At 36.9% G+C, this 25,882-nt stretch overlaps 1 protein-coding gene across 8 annotated transcripts in view; it reads right to left on the reverse strand.

Annotated features, from left to right (window-relative positions):
* Positions 1-25,882, reverse strand: part of COL12A1 (collagen type XII alpha 1 chain) — a 96,150-nt gene that overhangs the window by 47,721 nt on the left and 22,547 nt on the right. For 7 of the 8 annotated variants that reach the window (XR_011903020.1, XM_072331153.1, XM_072331152.1 and 4 more), the window contains 17 exons: positions 16,543-16,812; positions 14,665-14,931; positions 12,299-12,491; positions 11,478-11,599; positions 8,641-8,790; positions 8,438-8,557; positions 7,722-7,886; positions 7,395-7,541; positions 6,729-6,868; positions 5,503-5,632; positions 4,373-4,518; positions 3,977-4,106; positions 2,974-3,113; positions 2,086-2,215; positions 629-768; positions 243-375; positions 107-133 (listed from right to left, as the gene is read on the reverse strand). Coding sequence is in view for 7 of the 8 variants with exons in the window: in XM_072331153.1 (XP_072187254.1) it covers positions 107-133; positions 243-375; positions 629-768; positions 2,086-2,215; positions 2,974-3,113; positions 3,977-4,106; positions 4,373-4,518; positions 5,503-5,632; positions 6,729-6,868; positions 7,395-7,541; positions 7,722-7,886; positions 8,438-8,557; positions 8,641-8,790; positions 11,478-11,599; positions 12,299-12,491; positions 14,665-14,931; positions 16,543-16,812 (2,550 nt within the window). In the remaining variant the exon portion in view is untranslated. The remainder of the gene's footprint in view (positions 1-106; positions 134-242; positions 376-628; positions 769-2,085; positions 2,216-2,973; positions 3,114-3,976; positions 4,107-4,372; positions 4,519-5,502; positions 5,633-6,728; positions 6,869-7,394; positions 7,542-7,721; positions 7,887-8,437; positions 8,558-8,640; positions 8,791-11,477; positions 11,600-12,298; positions 12,492-14,664; positions 14,932-16,542; positions 16,813-25,882) is intronic. The other variant, XM_072331156.1, reaches the window with a different exon arrangement.

Below are 25,882 nucleotides of genomic sequence, written 5' to 3' on the forward strand. Positions count from 1 at the left end.
TCATTAAATGATCTCAGCTTTTTAATGTCAACATTCTTCTCAGTTTAGAAAAAGGTAGCTATGAGTTTTCTGTATTAATACCATACCTGGAAATTCAAATTCTTACCTGGTGTTGTAATAGGTACCAAGGGTACTAGAAAAAAAATAAAAAAATAGAAAGAATGTTCAATATTCCTGTATACATATGCTTTTTGATTTAATAACTATGAATAACAACTTGCAAAAACCCTTTGATTACTTACATGTTCGTTCACTGCCAATCAAGTCATCGCTTTCTGATTCATCAGGATAGATGGCAGTAACTGAGACTTCGTACAGTGTATCTGGGTTCAGATTTTCAAAGAGCAGACTGTTGACATCTCCATTTACAATACTCTTGTGGGGGAATAAAAAAAAAAAAAAAAGAAATGAAATAGAGGAAAAAGACAGAGAGTAATCCGAGTAATTTTTTACATGGTATCATTACTACAAATGGCTTTGAATGTGTTTTCTAAATCTTCTCACTGAATTTCAATTGGGCACAAGAGGAGGGCTTGCAAGATACAGGTGATTTATTATTTACATTTCTGATTCTTAAAATATGCCCTCTAAGAGACTGCCCTCAAAATCTTACTGTGATTACTCTTACCTCCTCTTTTTCTGATCTACCATATGGTCCCCAGGTTATTCTATAGAGAGAAACATCTGGAGCTCCATGATCCCAAGTTCCTCTGAAACTATTCTTGGTTATCTCTGTGATTCTCAGATTGACTGGTGATGGCACAGGCTCTATTGCAAGAAAAGGAAAAACGTAACTAAAAAATAAGGTTAAATCAAGGAATTATACAAAGAATTTGGAAAATTATACACAAGATTCAGATCTTAATTGCCAGGATCACAACAAAATGCTTTGGTATAACCCAGCCCATCTACACTAAGTAAATTGCCCTTCATAATTTCACAACACCAGGTCATCACCTGATAAAACAAACAGTTCTACTGACCTCAGAACAACTTGCACGCCTACTCACAACAGTTGAAGTTCCAACTCTTAAGCTTTGTAGTTAGAATGAGTAATTATGAACTCCCACATACAGAAGAGAAGCTCCTGCATGAGTCCCTCCTAGATCTTAAAATTCCTTATTTAAGCCAAAAGAGTAATGACTGAATTACAAAACTGAATTAGACAGAATTCACAGAGGTTAACCATAGGTTAAGGAGGCAAAAAGTTACAGCTACTGGAAAGAAATCAGTAAAAAAGTAAAACCAGAGAATTAAACTAAAAATAACTTTTGGCTGATTTTTCCTCTTTATGCATTCAGATAAAAAAGTAACTACAGACTACAGGCTCACACAAAAGCTAACTAACAAAACACACCAAACTTCAAAAAATAAGGGAAAAAGAGAGACAAAAAAGGAGACAGAACATATATTTTTTTTCTTTTTTCACATCAGAGTAATGGTGCACGTTAAGCTAACTCTGCCCATTTCTATGTATTCCTAAAACACGAGACAACATCAAGGTGAAAGCTTCCCTGATATCAGCTTGCTCTTTTCAGTTTGTCACCTCTCTTGCAATAATACCTGGTCTGTGCAACACCATTTTCTTGTGTCTCTTTATTACTTTAGCATTGCCTTTATGATTCCCTGGATAGCGTCTCTAAAATTACAGGCTGATTTATTATTCCGTGTACAAAAACTCTGGTATCAGAAGCAAAATCACATCTCTTTAAACCTCCACTATGTCCCAGTTTCCCACTGACTTTCCAAAATTTAAAATAACTGCACAGACTGAGAAAACCTTTCCTCTGCACTCACAGTCTCTCACTAATTCTAGCCCTATGGTTCTTCAGTGCCTTAACATGAAAAATTTAGCTTCAGCTGCTGCTCTGTCTTCTCTTTGAAGATTGCAGCTTCAGTGTTTGCTGCAGTAAAACACAGTTCACCTGGGATTTCCAGGCACTATTATCCCGTAAATAATGCTAAAATCAAAATATTTCTCAGATAGATGAAATTATGTCTCCACCTTAACATAACAATACATTGCAACACATGTAAATAGAATATAACATAAAAATTGAAAGAAGGGTAATAAGGAAAACTTACGAGTGACAGCCTCTGCAACTACTGGTAGAGATTCCCCTTCATCATACACAGCAACAACCTTCACATTATACAGTCTTTGGGAAGAAAGGTCGGTAAGAGTAGTGCTTGTTTTGAGTCTGTCAACTTCCACCTAGGAATAAAAATAGTGACTTAAGAATTTCAAACTGTTCTATTTCTGACTCTGAATTTGATTTCATGGTAGGAATCCTTGTACTGAAGAAAACTGTAAAGTATTTTCTACAGAATGTTGTCATTTGTCCCCCTATATTTAGATCTGAATATTGAATGCAATCTACTAACTGCACTTGTGAAGCATAGTCTCTCAAATATTACTAAACTACTTGTAATTCTTTCCCTGCTTTCGTCGTTTTGGAAATGAGAATACAGATTGCATCTCCAGAAAGTTCCTAGTCACTTACAAAAACACAGTTAACTCTCAAAGACTTGATTCAGCTCTAGCAGTGAAATTACAGTAATCTTGCACATAACTGTAAGAAATATATCCCTACCAGTGAGCTGCCAGTGGGCAGAGGGGCTAACATACCTTTAATCTACAATTCTTTTCTCCTTATTGTAAGCTGTTCTTAGAGCTTGGCAAGATAACACTGAAGCAGAGAGCAGAAATGTTCATTTATCAAAGCACAGAAGAATCTCCAGTCAGTTTTTACCTCTCTTTAAGAGAAGGTGGTAGAATACATAAAGAAATTAATCTCATGCTAATTCAGATTCAGAGATATCAGTACACTTTCCTGACAGCAGTCACCAAGAACTGATGTTCTCTGCTCTTAATAGAGGCTTGTAATATTGCCCTTACTACTATTTTAATAGCCCAGCTCCTCAAAATAAAAAAGATGGTTTTATTTTGCAAAAAATTTTCCTTTTGGTTACCTCCTTTATGTCAGCTTCATCAGCTATTTTGTATCTTATGATGTATTTTCTGACTTTCCCTGGGGCAGGATCCCAAAGGACATTCATGCTGCTGTGAGTAACATCCCTAATTGTCACACCTCTTGGTCCAGGCAAAGGCACTGTAAAAATAATGACAGTAGTGAGTGAAAAATGCTATTCGCAGCAGAAGTACAGGTCCCCAGAAGGAATTAAATTAAGTATTTTCATACACTGCATTGAAATTAAAGCGCTTGTTTTCCTATAAGTTAATTGCCCTGACCATTAAATGAGATAGCTGTAGAACATCCTGCCCCAACAATAAGCAAAAAGGCTAGAAACAAGTAGCTTCATGTATGTAAACTATAAGCACAGTACAGAAGTATCAGAATTATCAGAGACTAAAAGCATAACCTCAGATGTTCAGTTAGGTGCTTACCATTTTTAAGAACCTAAGAATAATAGTACTAAGTGCATCACACCCAGAAACATGCCTCTTGCAATAGGAAATCTTTAAGAAAAGATGTTTAAGGAAAGGCAAGCTATGTCTAAGCCATTTTTAGATCAGTTTTTTGCTTTGTAAGGCATGTTTTCTTATCTTTGGCTAATATTTCCAATTTTATTAACATTTGGGAAACCCTTGTCCTTGTGTATTTTGCATCTCAGAGAATGTCTCTAAAATTGTGTTTTACTGCAGTTCTAAACGCAAGCAAAAATGCATTTTACTAAAAACACTACAAAGCTACAATCTCATTACTAAAGGGGAAAAAAAATCCTCCATAAAAACAAAACAAAACAAAACAATAATAATAGTAGTAGGAACTATTTTCACTGAAATTGCCCTTTAAGATCTTTTGGAAATGTAAGAGCAGTGTAAAATGCATGAAATACAGAAAAGATGGTCTTCTAAATGAAACAGAGTATCTAAAAACTGCTGCATGAAATAAAACCAAAGTTCAGTGCTTCTGAAGTAATAACAACAAAGCAAAAATCAAGATGTCCATACGTGTCACTTCCTGAGAGGTGAGTGGGTCACTGGTGATATCACCAAACAATACATAAGCTGTTAAAGTGTACTCAGTATTGGGGATGAGGTCTACCAGCTGAACCTCATTCACCGATGGTCCAACACGCATCTGCACATGAAAAATAACACATCATGTTTAAAAACTGAAGACAGCAAAACGGAAAAGCAAGCAATGATTTAACTTCAAGGGAATTTTGTTTGTGAGATTCACAGTATATTTACAGCTTCCTGACTGATGTCATTGTATACGATACCCCAGTAAGTTCACTGCGCTTTGAGTACAACATATCAGTCTCTTTTTTGCTATTGTGATATAACAAGGAAATTTTCAGTTTATATTGGTAGAGAACAGGAAGCAAAGACAAATTCTCTTACCTCTTTCTCTGAAGTTGGGACTGTGGCATTCACAGGCTCATATGTTAACAAATAACCAGTAGCTCCATTGACAGGTTCCCATCTCACTCTCATGGAAGTTGATCCAATGTCATAAACATTCAGGTTTCTAACTGAGGACAGTGGGTCTGTCATAAAATATACACACATATATATATAAATTTTTTTTCTACCTTTTTCACTTTTCACTTTTTATCACTTTCACATCACTGATAGTACCACTAAAAGACTGCACAAGGGAACTGAGGTACAGTATTTGTATCAGAAATTGATCTACAAGTTGTAGTAATTTAAGTGGTGTTTAACCTAAGAATGAAAAGTGGCCATCCTGTTTTGATTGTGCTAGAGATTTGCTACGCACACAGCTAGAATTATCTTACAAGTCTGCACTGGAATACTTGAATATTCTAAAATGCAACATTAACTCACAGTGATCTAATAAGAAGCAGTATGTCACTGTGATCTATACTTTTAAAAGGATTTTATGTGCTTTCTTTACTTCTGTATTTCTCAGAATTACCACAGTCTTTATAAAAATCATTTATGTACTTTCAGGATTTATGACAAGACCAATGCAAAACAGTACAAGAAGTAAAAATGTAACCCTAACATATTATATTCTTGAACAGACAGCAAAGTCATCCTATGTTGCATTCAGCATCAACCTACCTAAAATCAATCATACAATTAACAATAAAAACATAATGGTTGTGTCTCTTAAAAGTGATTTGTTTTGAGTGGATTTTTAATTAATCTGGTAGAAATAGAAGAAATTTTGTATAGCATTCCATCTGCTAACTACAGGAATTAATTATCTAGTACGGAAATATATGGAATATATACTTGTATATGATCAGATTTATAAACTCTGCCTTGTAACTCATCAATATTGCAGTCGTCTAAGAAGATGTTATACCTGTGCTTTATGAACTGAGAAGGAAGCTGGGATAAACATTTTTGACCACTCCACTGTTTCTCTTTGCTACAGCTTTCCAGACAAAATCTCAACAACTAGTATAGTACAACACAATTCATGCTCCAAGTTCTATTGGACAGTTCTCCACCTATCATTTTGTTCTTAACATGTTATTCACATTACACTTCTTACTTACAAGTTGTTTCCCTGCCAATTAGAGGTTCACTGCTTTCGTCTTCTACCACAGAAAACACATTAACAACGTATTCTGTTTCAGGTGTCAGATCTTTCAAAACAGTTGTAGTTTCCATCCTACTTACATAAAACTACATAAAAGAGAAGGAATGTTAACAACAGTACAGAAGACATGTTTGTAAACTTGTCTCTAAAAAAAAAAAAAAAAAAAAAAAAAAAAATCCATGTGAAACTTCAGAAATCAGATACTTGTTTTCAGCAGGGCTGTATATTTCTGATATTTCTGGCATGTATTCTGCACACTGCTTTCACTCATGGCATTCACTTTCATATTACTCAGCAACATAAAATGCCATTGATAGATGCTCACACCTTGGAAAAGTATTTTAAACACTGAGGATAATCTAGGTGGTTACATCACATGCCATTAACACCACCTTGCAGGAAAAAACCTGTACACTGGAATGGCTGCTCCAAACCAAATTCACAGTCCAAATTCCAAGGTCATGTTTTACAAAGTCCAAACTCTCCACAAGTCATATTAGTTAAAATCTAAAAGCTACATACACATTCAGAGCTAGACACATAGAGATGCCTAACTTCATTCTCCTAAATACTATTCTGACAGGTTGAAGAGAACGAAGACCAATTCTGCATCAAGGATTGCCTCTAACTCGCTATTTGTGTAGAGAAATAATAATCACAGGATGAGTTTGGTCCCGTACATTAAACAGTTGAATCTGTGCCTAAACAGATCCTCCGAAGTACCATCAACAGTGTTAGCTAAGCACTACATGTCACAACTCATATCATCATCTTTTTTTTTTTTTTTTTTTTTTTTTTTTAACCAAGGAAATGGATTAAAAGAACAGTAAACCAACCTGAGAGCACGCTCAAAAAATTTATACGATAGACTTAATTAAACCTATATATTATAATGGAATATGAACAGAAAAGAATTACTGGAAATATCAATAAACTCTTCTTAATAAATATATTTGACTTCTAGATTAATGATTAATAAAGCCACCTTTATGTTCCTACTTTATGAAATTTTTCTTTATCATTTATTGAAGCATGACATTCTTGAAATCCTTTTTCATTTACAGCTATACCACACACAGACCCTAACAAGCAAAGAGTTCAGAATGACATTCTAAATGACTTCCATGTGATGTGGAAGGCCCATGTTATTATGGACACCAGAGATGAACATTTGGTACTAACCTGTTTAGGGGGACCTCCAGTGGTAGGGTAATATTCAACTCGATATCTATCAACACTTTCTGGAGGTGGACTCCATCTCAGTCTGAAAGAACGAGGTGTTACCTCTGAAATAACTAGGTTAGAAGGAGGTGGCAAATCACCTACAAGTGGATACAAGTTAAAAAATGTATTAATTGTATTAATTTATGTCATCAGGAATTGAAACACAAGGTATAATAAGACCAAAAAAATATCGCTTATGAAACAACAACAAAAAACAACAACCCGCAATGCTTTGCACATTTGTTACCTCTTTTTTTCCTCAGGAACACTTAAAACAACTGAGTAAAGAAATGGCTCATCATCACGCTCTCAGCAAAAAAAGAGTTGCTGAAATTTTTGTTATTGGATGACTGTCTTCAAAGTATTTGCCACACTTAGCAACATAATTACTTACTATGGGAAAAAGTGGGCATTTCCAGTCATGTCATGCTGTGTTAGGTTTGACAGTCATTGTTAAGAGGAAAAGAACCCCTGAAGGGTAGACTAGGTGGTCTGAACAAATTCCCAACGCTAGCAGCTGACAAAACAGCTCAAGGCTACGCAGTGTTCCATGTAATATAAAAGAATTAATAGCTCAAGCATATAAATGGAAAAAGGACAAACTAGATTGAAAATGGAATGTACCTGGACCTTTCACGCTATTACACAGATTTGTGGTTACATCCTCAACAATGGTAGCCAGAAAAGAGAAATCTGCAACATTGTAGGCATGGATGTCATCTGGATCTGTTGCAATCTGCTTCAATTCATTTTCATCTGCGTTTTTAATACCTTACAGAGAAGACATGAAAACAAAACTTGTTAGAAACAACAGACATGAAACGTAACACCATAAACATGAATTCCTAAATACATTCATTAAATTCCCTTCTAAATACTTATGTGTTTTTGTTTCCCCATACATTTAGCAGAGGCATGAGAGGGAGATGTAACAGGACATATAATACTTACCAATTGCATAAAGTTCCACTCCCTCATCTCTGAGTCTTCTTGAAGGGGTGACTACGTCATCTTGTGATTTACCATCAGTAATGAGAACACCGATTTTGCGAGCTCTGGGCCTCAAGCCTGCATCTTGTTTAAAGTTGTTTTTTAAGATGAAATCCAAGGCCATTCCTAGCATGATACAAAGAGCATAACTATCACCATAAACCATTTCAACATACTGGTAAAGGCCAGTAATTCATTGCAGTGACTTCACACTGACAACATCATTTCACAGTTTAATTCTTCAAGGACTCAGTCTAGTTGTCGGTCATCATCTACATGTAGCAAATGATGTTATTTCAGCTCTCTCAAAGTCTTTAACATCATATCTTCTATGCATTACCTTTCTATATGACTCCCTTTAGCCTCCCTGCTAGTTCCTCACCTTGTCTTCACATCAACCCTCATATGGAACTATCTTTTCTTCTTTTCATATGCTCAACATAAACCCAAACTCATCTGATTCTTCAACACTTACAATCTTCCATCCTTCTCTCTTTATCCATATCTACACAGATAATGCATGCCCATGTGCTATGAACATTCAGTTCCAAAAATACTGAAGTTAACCGTGAGGCCCTTTCATCATGGATGAATTTGAGCTCACTGAAGAATACTAGGGTCAGCTACTGGAACTCTTTTTCATGAAGCTTAAAGAAAACCCTCACAGTATGACATACCTGTTAGAGTATTGCCTCCTTTGTATGGTAAGTTGGCTACTGCCTCTAACAAAGCCTCCTTCGTTCTGTAAGCATTGAGATTCCATTCTGTCCTGGGATCTCCACTATACTGTGCAAGACCTGGAAAAAGCCATTATTATTCAGATATTACGTGGCCATGCAGCAAATATGCCTCATTTTCCCTTCTACATGTGATGACTTACCAATCTGTACTTTGTCAGGGCCAATATCAAAAACTTCAACAATACGGGAAATGAAGCTCCTGACAGTTTTAAAATTTGGCCTCCCGATACTCCATGAGCCATCCACCAGTAGCACGATATCAGCTTCTGCTCTGGTTCTACATTCTAAACCTGTCGTGTCAACCAGAAAAGTACAGCCTTAGTATGACAACTTCCAACCAAGAAGAAAAAAAATACAGCCTTAGCATGATAGCGTTCTTTCCCCATCCTCTTTTATATGACATATGTCACGAATTAGTTTCCAAAATAGCACTAGTTTTATTCATTGGAACTCTGCCAAGTATGACCTATTTGTGAATGTTATTCACACCAGTCACTGGTTCCATGGCAAAAGCTACGTAAATTTCTTCATGTATGTTTCCTCTGAGAAGTCTTCTAAAATACCAAGGGCAGCGCTCTTCCCTATTGTCATTTCAGTATCTATTTTGGTCCTGTAAGATGGCTGACAACCATCCTTCAGAGCTTCAGAGGATATGTAAAGCACTACAGAGCTAACCACTGGCATGGCAGTAAGCATTATCAGATTACACAAATAATAATGATTTTTGTCTACTGTGGACGGCTATACTACTGCTCAATTTTTCAACTATGTAGTAGGGAATTAACAGAATATATTACAAGCATTTTCAAATAAATAGCATTTTTGAATTTGGGGGGCAAAAGACATAGTAACACAGATGGTACAGGAGCTCGCACATATAGGAAAGAAAGATTACAATTTAGAAGACATGTACACATAAACAGAGACAAGAGATAGAGTGGGGACAAGACCACACACTTATATAAAGGCGCAGTGTTCTGAAAAGGTAAGAAGTTATTTCAGATATCTTCAATTTACAAATTACAGAATACAATATGCATCAGAATGTTTTCATCACAAGGCAAATCATAAAATATTTATACAGAGCAGAAAGACACAACAATTATATCCACAGCCATTTCGCCATTTCAAAAATAATAATAATAATAATAATAATAATAATATAATAAAAAATCCTCGCTCTCTCTCTTTTCTTGTAGATTGTGTTACCAGCTGCAAATTTTCTGGCTTCCTGCCATCAGAGCTTCTGGTCTTTATATGGAAGAAATCCCATTGAGAAAAATCAGCCACACTCATCACAGTTGAAAGATATTGTGATTTCATATATGTTCCACATAATTGATCCAACACTGCAGACTCATGAATATAACTATTCCATGTACCTGGGGGTTAAAAGCATGATCCTCTTCTGCATAGAAAATATAGATCTAGTCTTTAGTCAGGACAATAAAATAAGTTGGGAGTAGAGTTTAAGTAAAACAATGTTAGGTCAAAAAATTGCATGCATAACTTTTATATAGAAATAAAGCTTTATGTACAGTATTAAAGTTAAATTATTCTGAATGTTATTCTTCTTCCAACTATCAAAGTTCCCTAGATGGAAAATTCTAGCAAAAGCACTTAGGCTGATTTTTTTTCTCTTTCTACTAATAAATAATGTGCTATTACATTTGCAGTCACAGATATAAAATTCATTTTTCACAGTTACCATGACTAAAATCCATGCATTACTAAAACTAATTAGCTTAAAGAATATAACACTCAAGACAGAAATGACAGCTGGCATAATAAAAAATAATGAACCACTCCATGTAATTATTTTTCTGCCAGACTTATTACAGCTTTAGTGTAATGTCACTGATGGCCTATTATGTAGTTTTTCTTAGTTTTACCCTCTTGCATTACACCTAGTGGGACAGCAGTAACTTCAGAAGTTTCTAAATGTGTTGTCAATAAAAATGCTACAAGGGTATTATTTTCACATAACTCATGAAAAGAGGCTAAGTGAGAAGAATACAGAGTCAGAGAGCTTTTTGTTAAAAAAAAATAAAGCCCTGAGAGGCCTTTGCAGTTAGCTTCTTTTTCCTCATAAAGTTATCTATTCTCCCTGATGGTTATACAAATCTTAAAACAGTAGAGGAGAAGTATTCACTTCTGCAGGTATTCTTGGCTATTAAGAAGCAAAGACCTGCTGCAGACAAGCACTTCATGGTCTCCATGAAGGGGGACTGAACCCTGAAATTCTCTTCACTCAGTAGTAATTGAAAGTGTAGTGTCCATACCTATTCAGTGAACATACAGAGGCCTATTAACCACATCAAGGGAGCTGCTGTCATAACAACCACTAAACTTCTCATTGGAAGATTACCTACACAGGAAGATAATCCCAAGAAGATACTAGAGAACACCCAGCAATTGCATTACTGTACTAACTCTCCTCCTTCTGTAGTAAAAGTGATGAAAGTTCTGTTGCATATAAACTTAAGCATTACACAATAATGCTGGGACATCCCCAGCTATGAGATGTTTTTTCATTACGCCACCTTAGTTTTTATATGGTCAATGGAGGCAAGAAAATGGCTAAAGATCAGCTTAAAATTCTTTGTTCTACTCCTGTGAACACCCTTGTGGATGAGCAATGATTTCTGTTCAAGAATTTGACCTTATGTAATTCAAGACAGATGTGGATGGCTTGAAAATGTGATGCAGATGGCTTTCAATAATCAGCAAAACATGGGTTGCCTGAATTATCATTTTTGTAAGATCATCTAAAGGGTGCAGAGGACTAGAAAGATGAACTGGGACATATTTAGAGGTAATTTCAGATCAGAGGTTATGTCATCAGGTCAGGGAGTATACTGAATCCTGTGAATAAATATTTATGTGCATCATAAAAACAATAGGAAATGCTGGAAAACTTTCAGTCTCTTTTATCCAAAAGCCAAGATGCAATTTTATTCGATTCGGTCATGCTTACCTCTAGATAAAAATGGCTCCGTAGTAGTGTCTGAAAGAGTGGTCATCTCTTGTCCAACCAGAGGGTTGCTTTCTCCTCCATCAAACATTCCAAAAACATTTACTTTGTAGGTAGTTCCTGCCCTGCAATAATTAAGTGTATTGTAACTGAAGATACTTGGCTGGCTAAATGCTGATACTTCATTTAAGAAATCTTTACCAGTTTACTACACAGAAAAGAAAGTGCTAAAGTGTGAAGACTAGTTCTTTAACAAGACAGGCAATTTTTCACTATTTCAGAGTTGGTTGAAGATTCTATACTTACATTAATAGCTTTTTTGTTCGAGTAATTTAAGATTCTTTTAATGATCCCATTTTTAATGTGTATACAAGTCTAACATGCAAAAAGGTCATAACAGACTTTGACATTCTCTGAAGCCTACTTCATAAATTCTGGCCTTTGATAAAAGAAACAAGAACTAAACTAGGCTTTTTTACATGAGGTAAGGGCCCTTTGGAGAAACTTTAGAAATCCCAGCTGTCTTCTCCAGCATCCCATTAACACTCTTATATGTGAAAATAATAACAACAGTTTTGCCCACATCTTTGCCTTTTTCAGTTACTGTGAGAACACCAAAAGTTATGTGAGTAATCCCAAAACCTGTTCTTGTCAGATTCTCTTCAAAAACTGCACCACAAAATCCTGATAACATATTGACAGAAATACTTTCTAGTTTACAGTAGATTTTAACAGGTATTACAGTCCTAGATTGCAATTAAGCAAAACCCTAAGCTAATAATAATAACCCTAATAATAATTATTATTATTATCATCATCCATACCTAAGTTCCTCCAAAACCACAGTGCTGTCATAGGGCCCCACAATTAATTCTCCAAGATTCCTGTCATCTTCAGTAGGGTGGAAAGTCACTTTGTACCCCTTCACTCGCCCAGGGGCTGGCTCCCAGGTTACTCGGAAGCTGGACATAGTTGAATCAGAAGTTCTCAAATTTCTAGGAGGCTTAAAGGGAGAGGCTGTAAGGATGGAAGAAAGGGATTTAAATCAGGCCAGCTTCTGAAAAAAACTCCAACAACTATGCTTTTATTTAAAAATGCAGCAAATCCAGCATTAGTGGCATTTCTATGCTCTTTGTGCCTTTCCTTTGACACATAGACAATAATCAAACAAGAGCAGTTGTCATGGGTTACCCTAAAATCTACCTGCACCCATGACAGGGGTAGGCCAAGTTTGTTATCAAGGCTCTGTCCAGACAACAGATTGAAGGATAAACAGCAATTTATTTCATCCATCTTAAATATCTATCCAGTCTTGCAATGAATGCTGACAGTAACTGGACTAACCACCTTGTCTCTATGATAAAGACCAGATGATCAGATTAAACTACTACTTTGACGTGGCAAAGAGTAGGCAGAACACATTGACTGAAAGAGGGAAATGTAAACAGCTTCTTCAAACCAACACCAGAAAAGCAGAGTTTGTGGCAGGCAAAAGTCACACTCCTCCAGCACTCCGCCACCAGTATCTCAAGCTTCTCAAACTGCTTCATCCTCAAGAGTTCCAGGTCCCAAAGGACAGGGCCCTGGGCAAGGGTTCTTTCACAGAAAAGGTTCTGCACTCAGGGCTTGGCAGCTCAAATAACTTCACCAACCACAGGGATGGCAGTATGTCAAAAAATAATTCCTCAAAAGAGTGACAGCCAAACAGATTAAGGTTTTGAAGTCAAGACCTACTTCACTTAATAGCTATGCAGCACAGGTCAGTACTCACAGGTAGAATAGTTAACAAGCCTACCGTTAGCTTCTGCCTCACTTTTGGTTCTGTGTAAACCCAAAGTGCATTCCAATATCAGAAATAGCACAGTAATGTAATCTCAAAATAGCAAAAATGGGAATCAGATTAACCAGGAAGTAGCTTTGGAATGAAAAGCTAAAACAAAACAAAAATGGTTGGGGGTGGAGGCAGCTTTCTTACCCCTGTGCCTATGCAATTGTCTGCCTACAGCTGAAAGATAATAGATGCCCACTGAGTGAAAAATACATATAGTAGATACAATACCCTTTCTAATAAAAAATGCAGCCTCTTTGTATCATTACCCATGACATCACAAGAGCTTCAAACAGCCAGATCATTCAGGCTCCCCTTGCTTTCAATGTGATTGCCATCACAGTTATTTACACTTAAAGCACCACATCATATCTATATTAAGATGAACATGTGAAAAGTCAAAAGAAGATGGATGACCTGAGATTTAATTCAACGTAATTTTGAAGATTGAAAAAGTAGGCGTTAGTCAAGAGCAGATCAAGTTTTTGGAACTGCTTTACATCAGTCGCATTCTAATTTAGTAAGACTTCCTGCAGTCAATGTGGTGCCGTTATCTCCACTGCTAGAAGACTTGTTTCTTGCTTCCCACCTCCATTCAATATGGTGTATGTCCAAAGATTAGAGAATGTCATGGAGTTTTTACAGTGTACCTCAGCCTACCTCTGCACAGAAAAGGCATAAACATCTTGGAATTTTTTCTTTTTTGGTAATAGCTTTAGATCTGGAGAGCAAGAGACCATTTCCATACAAAACAAAAGACCAACATCAGAAACAAACTAAATGAGGGGTAGAAAAAATATTTTTGTTTTGAACTCAAAAAATCCCCTCACCAGGAATTAAAGTACGTTTTAGAGTTGCTGGTTCTGAGAAAGAAGACTGCTTGCACAAAATTTTGTGGTCACTGAGGTCAGATTTCCACTGAAGACTCTTTAAAATCAGCTAGTGATTTTTTTTAATAACTTCAGGTTTCCCACAGAAAATACATAAGGTAGCTATTTAATTGATATTCCAGACCAAAAATGTAAATAATAATAGTAAAAAACCCTGACGACATTTGATTAAATGCTGTCTTCCTTACAAAACACTTTAACTTCTGGTGACAGCATTTCAAACAAGTCTAGTATTTTAATTCAGAATATACACATTTATATACTCAATATAATAGCAGATAGTTGTGTTCAGCTCTTGTAACAAAACTTTAAATAAAACAAATGCTCCTTTCTACCTGTAGTATTTTTTTTCAATTTGTCTATTAAGTCATGACCTTGGCAGTCCCCACCACAGGTTCTTTATGTATCACAATTGCCAGTTTACAGCAAAAACCTTTGATTATCAAACCCTATGTAGACACATTGTACATACCTGTTGTTCCTTCTGCTTTTCTTGATTTTCCTTGTCCAAAATCATAAATTGGAACAACACTGAGGTCATACGTAGTTCGAGGCTTAAGTCTCTTCAACACTATGCTTGTGGCAGGAGCATTTACTCTTCCAAACATCTGCCTTCCTCCGCTGCGTGGTCGGTAGTACACACGATAAGACAAGACCTTCCCAGGTGAGGGCTGCCATGAAACTCTCATTGTATTCTCTGTCTCGTTGTCTACTGTCACAGTCCTGGCACTCTCTGACACTTTTCAGTGTAAAAATATGGATACATGTTTACTTTTTCACATAATTTCAAATGCATGCCTACAAAATGTGTGCAGCTTTATTAAAATTATTTTTTACTTTCATTAAAATGACGGTATTTCATTGGGAGAAACAGAGGTAACTCGCTTAGGTCATTGTTAATTTCTTTTATAGTTGTAACGGACTAAAAAAAAATATAAGTTCATTTTCTATTACAAACAAAAAAGTATAGATTATACAATGACACAGCATAACTAGGAGTTCTATTTGGTAGCACTTTGTGGTAATCTGTTAACTAATGGATTCAGGACTCTCAAGTGAAACTGATTATTTATATGGACCTTATAGTTTACAGACAGTACAAACATTAGGAAAGAACTGAAGTAAAATGAAAGGTATGTAATACTGCCTGCCAGTCTGCACAACCTATCTAGACTCTGGCAAAATACAATCTTCTTGGCATGCCAGAATCAGTCAGCATCTCAACACACATTAAGGTAGTCTTTGCAGGCTACAGTATCCTGTCCTGGCTCTGTTTGCACAAGATGTTAGACTATGGTCTGAGTCTCTTGATAGTCCAGGTAGTTCATTCCTTCAGGCAAAAACTTACTGTAAGAAACCACAAATCATATGGCTAAACTGCCTTCTTAGTGAAGAGAGGGTGCTGCTTCTCTTGGAGAATGAAGAAATATGTGTGTCAGCAGTCTGCTTTGAGTCTGGGGCATCATCTTTTACTAATGGCAACAGACACTGCTCTTGTGGGACCTTAAGAGCAGCTACACTGGGTTAAAGGCTGACCTAGCTCAGCAGCCTGCCTCCAACAGTTTTCAAAACATGCCTAGGAAATAATATAAAAATGGTTAAGCATACATGATGCTTCCCCAGAGCACTGCCTTAGACTTTGCCTTCACATGGACCCCTCAGGCAACAAGAGAAACATCAAAGCTGATCCTCTCAGGGCATCTGACTCCTCTAATTAATGGTTCTATTCCTGATCTCTGAAGACTTTTCAGTTTGCATATACTGCAAGGGAAGCTTGAGCTGCACAACGTTTTGCAAATAAGTAAAAAGAAGAGCCTTGGGAAAGGTGAATAACAAAGATCTACATATGCATCTAGCTGACTAAAGTAAGCCAGTTTATGTAACATTTTTATATCTCAGCAAAGCTTTCAATATATTCCTCATATCATTCCTCTGGACAAAATGTCCAGCATACAGCTAGACAAGTACTTTGAGTTAATAACTGATTCTGCAGAAATTTACCTTGCCTTCCCTACTTACTCTATCCATACTGTTTATTCCAGCTGATTTCCAGTAGTCACAGTAAGATTCAAGCAAATGAAAAGCTGTCCTCATCATAATTACTGGACAAAACCACTTCTCAGGTTGGAGGTAATTCTTGCTAAACTGAAGCCTACATGTTACAGAAGAGACTTTCCTTCTTTAACAGTCAAACAAAAAGCTAGAGTTGATTGATTTGGTGTGGGATTTTGTTTTGGGTGACTGTTCAGTAAACAAAACTGAAGACAAATAAGGTTCATTTTCATTAAATTATGATAATTTCATCAAGAGCGGAATGCTACAAATGGTGGTTATGCTGTAGTATGCTCACCATCAGTAAAGGCCTCTCCTTCTACAGGATCTCCTTCTCCACTGTTGTAGGCTGCATATACTGAAATCCTGTACTTAGTCTCTGGCTCCAAGCCGTCCAGCACTGCATCCACTCTATTTCCAGGGACAATCTTCTCTCCCATTGTGTCATCATAAAGTGATTTCCACACTATCCTGTAATTATTAACTGCTCCTGGAGCTGGTGTCCATGATAACCCAACTGTAGTGTCAGTTATGTCTGTGGTAATCAAATTGCGAGGAGAACCACGTTCTAAAATACAAAAAAGCTGACGTTAGCAAAGTACAAATGGAAAACTAGGATGACCATAAGAGCAGAATCAAACTTTTTTTTCCTCATCTACACTAGTTCAAATAATGCACATTAGTTGTTCCAGGAGAAAACTGACGGTTTTATTCAACAAAATGATGAAAGTTAACTTTAAGATGGAAATAATCTATCCCATACTATGCAGTTGTGCTTTAGAACTTGCAAAATGAAAACTATCCTAAGCAAAAACTTGAAATGAAGCCAGTGCTTATATGTGCTGCAGTTCATTTGAGCAAGTTTTAACTGTCAAATAATTTTACTGCAGTCATTCATCTTTTTTTTGTTTTTTATTTATTATTTTTCTTTTGGTGGGCAAGGGTAAATGAAGAAGACTTTTAACAGAGTTAAACAGTCCATTCAAATTCTCTGACAACCTCATTTTTTATTATTACTATCCTTCTCTATATGAGTACCGCTTGATAGATCTATCGCCTATTTCGTTTTATCTGTTTACAACTAATTTGCAGTGCATTTACATCAGAGAAGAAATAAGTCACCATCCTTCCATTCATACCTATTTTTCCCCTCACCATAGTTTGTACAGCCAGCTTGGAATGAAGGAAACAGCTCGTTAGTCTATGAAATCCAGTTGTCAGCTTGATGACTGAATCGTGCTTAAAAATGGAGTTCATTGGTCTGAAGCGGTGCAGTAAAAGAAGTACCTCTGCTTAATGTTTAACATACGTTTATAACATATGTTCAATTTTCCTACTGCTGGCTTTTGAGGCAGGAAAGGAGTCCTGACTGTTGGTTTTAATGCAGTGGCCTCACTGTAGCAAAATCTGCAAAAGGAATCTACAAAACCAGATCCATATACACACAGAAGGACTTGGCTCTTCAGTAAATGTTCTATATGATTTCTCTCACTGTACAGGACATTTCTGAGAGACTGCTTAGTGAGAGAACCTAAACCCTTGAGGTGGCCTCACGGCACCGTAGCTAAGTTTAACCTGCAGTGATAAAACTATATCCCTAAATTATACCAAAGTAACTAAAGGACCGGGTTCAAATTCTTTGAACACAGAGAAATTCAATACCTTTCCACTACTTAATCTCATTGCAAGCACAGACCTCACTGTTTTCAGAAGTCTGAAGCAGTTTCGATCCAAGATAAAGCAACAAGTTGCTCACAGCCATAGTCTGCATTTTCAGTTTTCATACTCATATGTCCTTCACTTCCACTACAATTCTGCAATGTTTCCAAACATAAACCCACAAGAACAAAATAGGGCTACTGTACAAAGTCTTCATTTTGGAATTATTGTGTTGTCAGCACAACCTCATTAACACTGAAACCAGTGAATCCCATGTGCCTTAACGATGAATGGAAATTAATATCAACTTTTCTGAAGGCAACGATGATGGTACAATAACAATTATCAGTTATATAGATTACAGAATCAGTGGGTACCATTCCAATCGCCCAGCTGACTCTTTCAAACATAGTTAACTGAGCATATTAAATAATTCCTTTGTGCTGCAGGGTTTCTTTTTTTCCATCTTAATTCACAGCCATGGAACATCCCATCAAGTTTTTTTCTGAAGTTAATTCTTTTTCCATCCTAACATGGTATTACAATTTTATTCTTCAAGTCACATTTTAGCTTCACGATATAAATTAACACTCTTTATGGTATCTTCTCTTGAAAAACAAGTTAAGATACAGAGATTTTGGTAAAGTTCAATAGTTTACCCTTTTACAAAAATAGCAGTTGCGTATAATGAAAAAGTTACAGTGAGAAGACCCAATTCAGCTCATGCTTTGTGCTGTTTCAATGAATTCAGTGACTGTGTTAAATTAAAGCCAGGACAGAATCTAAACTCCAAAGGCCGATTTTCCTGGAAGCCTGAAAAAGGATTTGCCTTCAGAAGTAAATTACACCGATTTTTCTGTCTGCTCTTAAGCTTCTACTCCCAAATCTTGGCTTTTTTTCATATAATAATAATAATAAAAAAAAAATAAAAAAATAAGGCAATCCAAATGGAAAAAATATGGAAAACTTAACTTGGTAGAATGCACAGATGGCTCACAATAAAAACCTTTCTTTCCATATTTTAATGTAATATAAATATACAAGTTACTTTATTTTGGCTACTTTAAAACAAGGCTCTGCCACAACATGATTTCAGTAATAAAGTATCTGCTACCACAGCACAATTTTTTCTAAGTCTACTCTTGGACATTGCAGTTAATGATATACATTGGAAACACTGCAAAAAATAACCACATATTTAAAACTGTTATTGATTAAGTCATTATTGAGGTCATTAAACAACAGAGGAAAATAATATGTTTGGAATAGTCTGTAATGAACACCAGTTACTGTAATGTGTTAGTTTTGAAGAAAATATCCTCTGGAACTAAATGCCTTTTTTTATAAGGCAAGGTAAGAGAGGGAAAAGGGATTGGGATTCCTACCAAACCACCAGACCTAAATGGAAAATTCTGACTTCAAATACTTGGAAACTGCTGACAAGACAACTTACCTACTAAGGGAAATTAGACTTTTTATATGTTACACTGCAACTGAGAACATTTATTTAACATAACACACTAACTTGATTTGCACCTCGTGTGTGAGGTGAAGTTCACAGACAGCTTTGTTCTGTTTCAATAGACTCTCCCACAAGTGTTTTTGTATGAGGGGAGCAGCTGTGTTTGAGATGGAGTTCAACTGTAAGTCCAAAATTATTATCCACCAAGTATTATCTAGGCTGTTATGTTAAGACTCAAGAAATTCATTCACACTCCACAATAACACTAGTATAATTTAGTGACCAGAAAACATACGAGCAGACCTATGAAGCATTTTTCCATTGGATTAAAATAAAATATCTAAATCTTGTGGGTTTTTTTGCTTTTTTTAAACCTACTGCTGTAATACCGTAGCAGTCATTCTGTTCTTTGCTGCACATGTTCAGAAATGCTCGTTTTACATCTGCTTCTCACCTACGTCTTTAAACAGGGCAGAAAAAGAGTCCATGTAGTTCCAACTCCCACACCATGGGCAAAGACACCGCCCTCTAGACCACGTTGCTCAAAGCCCTGTCCAGCCTGGCCTCATATGCATCCAGGGAGGGGGTACCCTCAACTTCTTTGGGCAACCTGTTCCAGTGTCTCACCATTCATCCTCACAGTGAATAATTTCTTCCTTGTATCCAGTCTAAATCTACCTCTTCCAGTGTAAGTCCATTTCTCCTCATCCTGTCACTACCTGCCCTTGTAAAATGTCCTTCACCAGCTTTACTGTAGGCCCCCTTCCAGTACTGGAAGACTGCTATTGCGGTCCCCCCAGAGCCCTTTTCTCCAGGCTGAATAACCCCAGCACTCTCAGCCTGAAACTTAAAACCCCTGACTGAGGAAGCAAGACAGTCACTTACTTAAGGCCATCCAGATTCTCCTCAGTGGTACTTAGCTGAGAGCTACCATCTTTTTACAGTAACTGTTTATTCCTACCATCACTCCAGGCAGGTACACTCCCAAAAATTAAGTTGGTGACTTTCAGACACGTGCTTTTACACCCAGTTCTGGACCTTTGCAATGTCCAGTTTCCATATTAAGTTTTTCCACTGCAGTATGCCAGAGACACAATATAATATTTAAGTAGTTTCCCTGTGTCTGCTTGGCTTGCTTCCCACAGCTCTCTAGCAATCACTGTTGTTACTGAATACAAGGCCGTGTGAATCAGCTAATATTAAAATGTTAGCATTCATAAAAATCCAGTGGTTTTATTCAAATGCCCTTTCCCTTCAGAAACATTTATACAACTCCAGCTGGTTTCAGTAGGAGCTGTACAGGCAGTTTGGGCCCAAAGTTTAAACAATTTTCTGTACATATTCTTAACACTAGCTTTCAAAATTGAGTTTTAAATGTCACACAAATCACCGTTTCATTTAAGTTAAACAGAGAACTGATCTATGTCAACATCCTAAAAAGTCAAATCAGCTAAATAAAGGAGAATTCTTCTACTGAGACATATATCAGTTTTTTACAGCATACAGTGGGATACATCAGGATATCCCAGGAAGTCAGCAGGATAGGGCACTGCAGCAGAGCACCAAGTGCACACAACAGATGAGATGGTGCCACAATCATGTTCAGGTTTACTCCAGTGGCCAAATTCTCCTCAGCACTGGAGAAGGCACTTGCTTACTCCAGGAGTATCAACCCTCCAGCACACTGGCAATGTGAGACAGGATGTGCATGGGGCACAGAGGAAAGTTCTGAAGGACTTACTACACAAAACAAGCTTGACATTGTTAGAGCAAATCTCTTTCCCTTCTGTTACTGGGAATGTAAAAGTTTGAGAAGGTGAAACCAAGAGGACCCTGACTCAAATGAGAGACTCTTTTTGTTCAGAGTACTGAAGTCCACACTCTAGGAAAAATCCAGCAGGAAATCACAGTCAGCCCTTTTAATATTTTACCTATTTTTCCAACTGTTAGTGAGTTCATGCAAGTCTCAAATGTGTAGGAACACTTTTTGGTAATTCTTTCAGCCTTCCCGTGTTGATTTTTATTTCTGGTAAATATTAGATTTGCTACATAAACCTACGATAATTTTCCAAAGATTAACAAATGTTGGTTTCAAATGTCAGACTCAGAAATCTTGGAATGTATAATTGTAAAAAATGCATGATGCAGCATTGTATCTCCTGGAGACACTGAGTTCTTGTTTCTGTCAGGATGGAAGAACTACGCAGTTTGAACTTTACGCAAAGTCCCTGTGATACGCTAAAAACCTCATTGTAAGAAAATGTCACATGAATTTGTACTATTCTGCCTGTAGGAGGCCATTCATTTCTAAAGCATTTTTACGTTACTATAGAAACAGCAAAAGCAAATCATTTATTTACCAAAGAGCCACTATTCATTTTCTGAACAACAGCAACAAAAAATGGATCCCTCTCCCACCAAAACCCTCAAACTTAGTCTCTAAGAAATGTACATAGCAGAAAATAACTTATAACTAAAAGCTATGCAATGACAACTTTTGTCTCTAGTGCATTGTTTCAGTTAAGCCCAATTCTCACAGCACAAAGAGCCACTCATCAAACACGATGGCTGGAGTGGGCCCTACATCACTCAAACACAAACATTCTAAAGGGTTACAGGCTGTGACATAACTGTATGAAATCTGTCATCCAAAAATAATAAACCATGCTGACCATGCTGTGTTTGGTTAATTCTGAAGTGCACAAATGGAACAAAGAAAATGCACTGATATCTCTGCTAATGTAGACTAACAGTCACAGCTATTTTAAAAGAGCCACCAGAAGTGTTACCAGGCGAGGTGGTGATACAGGTGGAAATAGTTTAAAATATCAGTGTCAGCAAGGTGGGATTCTGACCACTCAGTCTTTTCCTGAAAAAAATTTGTGCTTAAAATGCTTCAGATTTCTATTGCATTTCTGCTTAGAGTCAGCAACTTTCTTCAAACTGTTCTGAAAAATACATAACTGCCAGCAAGAGGACACTCATAAAAAATTTGATCAACAAATGTCAAACTTTTCAGTCATATATGATGTTTAAACATTTCTGTGTAGGCTGCTTAATCTAACAGTGACTTTGTTTTTCTTTAAAATAACTGCAAATAATTTAAGTTGATGTATTTAGCAGCTAATGTACAGTATGTTCTTTTCATCTGACAGAAAGCCTTTGGGCAGAAAATGAAATTCTTGTCAGACTCGCAACTGCCTCTCCCAGATTAAGGAAAAAAAAAAAAGATTAGAAAAACAGTAGCTCTCACAGAACTCTCAGTGACTGCTGCAGCACTTGCACGCACTGCTGTCACCGTGTTTGCCATTCCATTTTACTTCTGCTTTAAGACAATTTGGATAAGATCACACATCCCCAAAAACCTGAAAACCAAATGGATTGTTTGGGGGGGAGAGCGAGTTTTCCCTAAGGCTTTCTTGTGGGTATTTCTTGCTTGTTCTTCATTTATCAATTACCATCAAATATAATGATTTCTACTAATTTGTTTAGCTCCCCTTGCTGTCACAAGCCTTGCTCCATCAAATGGCAAATGGCAGCCTGCACTTTAGCAGTTTCAACGTCTTTGTGAGCTGGAGGGAATGTCAGCCAACAAAATGTGTCTGAGGAAAATTTTTCCATGGCACCGTTATAGAAGGGCTCCAACCACAGCTGTCCAGTGATGGATCACCATGCAATTTTGAAAGAGCAGGTATAAAAGTGGAGCTTTCTGCAGTACATTTTTTGCACGTGCAGTTATGTTTACTGCAATATGAAATATAAAGCTCCAGAATTATCACCTCTGGGTGGTTACTTCATAACTGCAGACAAAACCAGCCAGTGATTCAAAGAGGCTGTCGGAAAGATCAGGGCACTCTAAGTTTCCTGAAGTCTGCATTGCTGAAGGAAAACGTAGTGTTTTTTACCTTTAACAGAGGGGGAATAATACTTATTTGCTAAATTGTGGATATTGTGTTGTCTATGAACAGTTAAAAAAAGTTCTGATCCTTTCGCATATCTTTGTGCTGGAACAGATGGCAAACAGTTTACAGAGAACATTAGCTACAGTTTCTTGGGGGAATATTTTCTCTCTCGCTTTTATGTGGAGAAACAGTAAGGGCAAGCATACACTTAGTACAAAAGAAAAATGGAAAGAGGAATAGAGAACAGGCTGATAAATGATATAAAGTGCAAACAATTCTAGGTTTGTATGGATTGACTTGGCTGGGTATCCTGAAGAAAAAACACCTAAAAGCATTGACAAATTGCCGTGTAGGGCAAAGAGGAAGAGGAGGACCTTCCAGAAGCAACTAATAACTGCTCCAAAATACTTTAGAGATAGCATACATAACTGAAGGACCTTCACCGAATCCCTAGGCAGACATGTTCTTGCAAATCACATTAGAGAAGTTTAAGAAATTATCAGCTGTAAGATTTAGGTTTTCTCTCTCTGCTGAAGGCTACTCTTGCAACTGAGATAAAGTCACTGCCCATGTAAGTTCTCTTACTACATGCAGTGCAAAATAAATCATTACTGAAGGCAGTAAGAATGTTTGTCTACACCCTTAATCACAGGGGACCATTTAGTGATTCAGAAAAATTCCACAAACATCTGAGAGTTTGCATTTTTCATTTCCTGTCACTTTACTATACACTAGCTGGAGAAGCTACTGTATTTTCTATTCTCACTTTACTGTTAGTGCTGAAATGTTCACTGTGCCCAAACTGACTTCTCTCAGATCACGTATCAATACCAGAGGTTCACAATTGTCCCAGTTTGAAAAGCAATCTTAGCCCTAGCTCCTGCCATGATAACAAACTGAAGTGGCCAGCAACTATGGCATCTGACTGAATGGCTTTGGAGAGCATTCATATGGTGAAGACATTAAGTAAGCCCCACAGGGATTCCTGATACAGGAAAATACTCAAGTACTCAGTACTTCAGTGTTGGCAACGAAAAACACCTCACTATTTTGTTTTTTAAATGCTATGGCTCGTGGAAAAAACTAACCAAAATACTAAACACTTTTTTTATGCTTCCTTTCACAGCTTTTTTGTCATTACTGTTGATAAGTTTATTTCTCCAGGAGTTAAGACCTGTCCAGTTCCCAACCTCAGTCAGACAAGTTATTTCGGCAAATGATTATTCAAGTACTCAGTGCAACATTTTCTGGAGCAGCAGTGACAAGGTTTTCCAGTTTCCAATTTCCAATGTTCAAACAGTATTTGTTTGAGACATACCTTTTTAAATGGTATGAATAATTTTTTATTTGATGTTCTCCCAGCTGAGAAACTGATAGAAAATAATGCAATTAAGTTGCATGCAGCAAGGCACGTGCCCTTCTAAGATGCAACATCCATTTCAAACTCCACCTGAATGCATAAAAACTACTACTGAACTACAAACAGTTATCCTCTTAACTTCCTTGACTCTTTAACCAGTTTTCAAATTGTTTTTCTTCTTATCAGCAATTTATTGCAGCAGGCCGTAGGAAGTCTACATGAGAATCAGAGCCCTCCTGCAGGAGGGAGCACTGGAAGGACACCACAGCCTTCATCTGAGACTCAATTCTGTTTTTCTGATGGCACTGTTTGTTTTTTTTCAATTCAGCTGTATTTCACCCACTGCTTTCTTTTTCTTTTTTAAGAACAGATTTTAACTGAAGCCTTACAGCAGATTAAAAAGCTAAGTTTATTTCATGAACTCAAAACACTGGGGTACTGGGGGGCTGGAGCCTAACTCACTACTCCTTTTATAGTCAATGGACAGAGAAATGTTCCTTTGAAGGGAAAATAAGATCTTAGATGGACTACCTGCCTACTGAACACATCTGTCTTTTTTCATTAATCACAGAAGAATCCTAGAGATTCCATGCTGCAAACTTCAGCATTCAAATAAGTGCCCAAATTGGAACTGATTATCTTTTTTAAAGTAGGTTTCCTGATTTGTTTTTAAACTTGTGCCATAAAGAAAAAGAGAAACTGACTGTCAAGTATATTGTTGCTATAAATTCATTAGTGTCAGTGAAGGAATTTTAATTCCATGTAAATCATCTGTAAGATGTTTTCAAGTACCATGCCTAGAGAGCTGGAATACCAGGCTTTAGCAATACATACCTGGCCAGCATAGAGCACAGTCCCACTTCCTTTCATGGCCTAGGAGGCAGCCTTCCCTATCCCCTGACAATTAACAGATGACACTGAGAATGCTCACAAGGACCAAGTCTGGGAAATTCTCCATTCAAAAGTATAATGAGAGCAGTCTCCCCTCCTTATAAGTCTTTGGTTCTGATTTAGGCACTTGCCGGCATCCTGTTAATGCTCAGCACCAGGTTCTTACTCCTCAGTTATAAGCAAGTTCTGTTTCTTTATTCCTCTACGTATACGAGAAGTTGTTTCTCTAATACAAAATGGTTCCTGCACATCTTTCAGTCTCAGTACAGAAGAAAACCTACAGATTTTCAATAGGATGGAACATATTAACCATAGTTCTGGAAAGTCCCTGTAAGGAGATCTCTGTAGAATGTATTTTTACCTA

The sequence above is a fragment of the Excalfactoria chinensis genome, chromosome 3 (assembly GCF_039878825.1).
Source record: "Excalfactoria chinensis isolate bCotChi1 chromosome 3, bCotChi1.hap2, whole genome shotgun sequence".
Taxonomy (NCBI): domain Eukaryota; kingdom Metazoa; phylum Chordata; class Aves; order Galliformes; family Phasianidae; genus Excalfactoria; species Excalfactoria chinensis.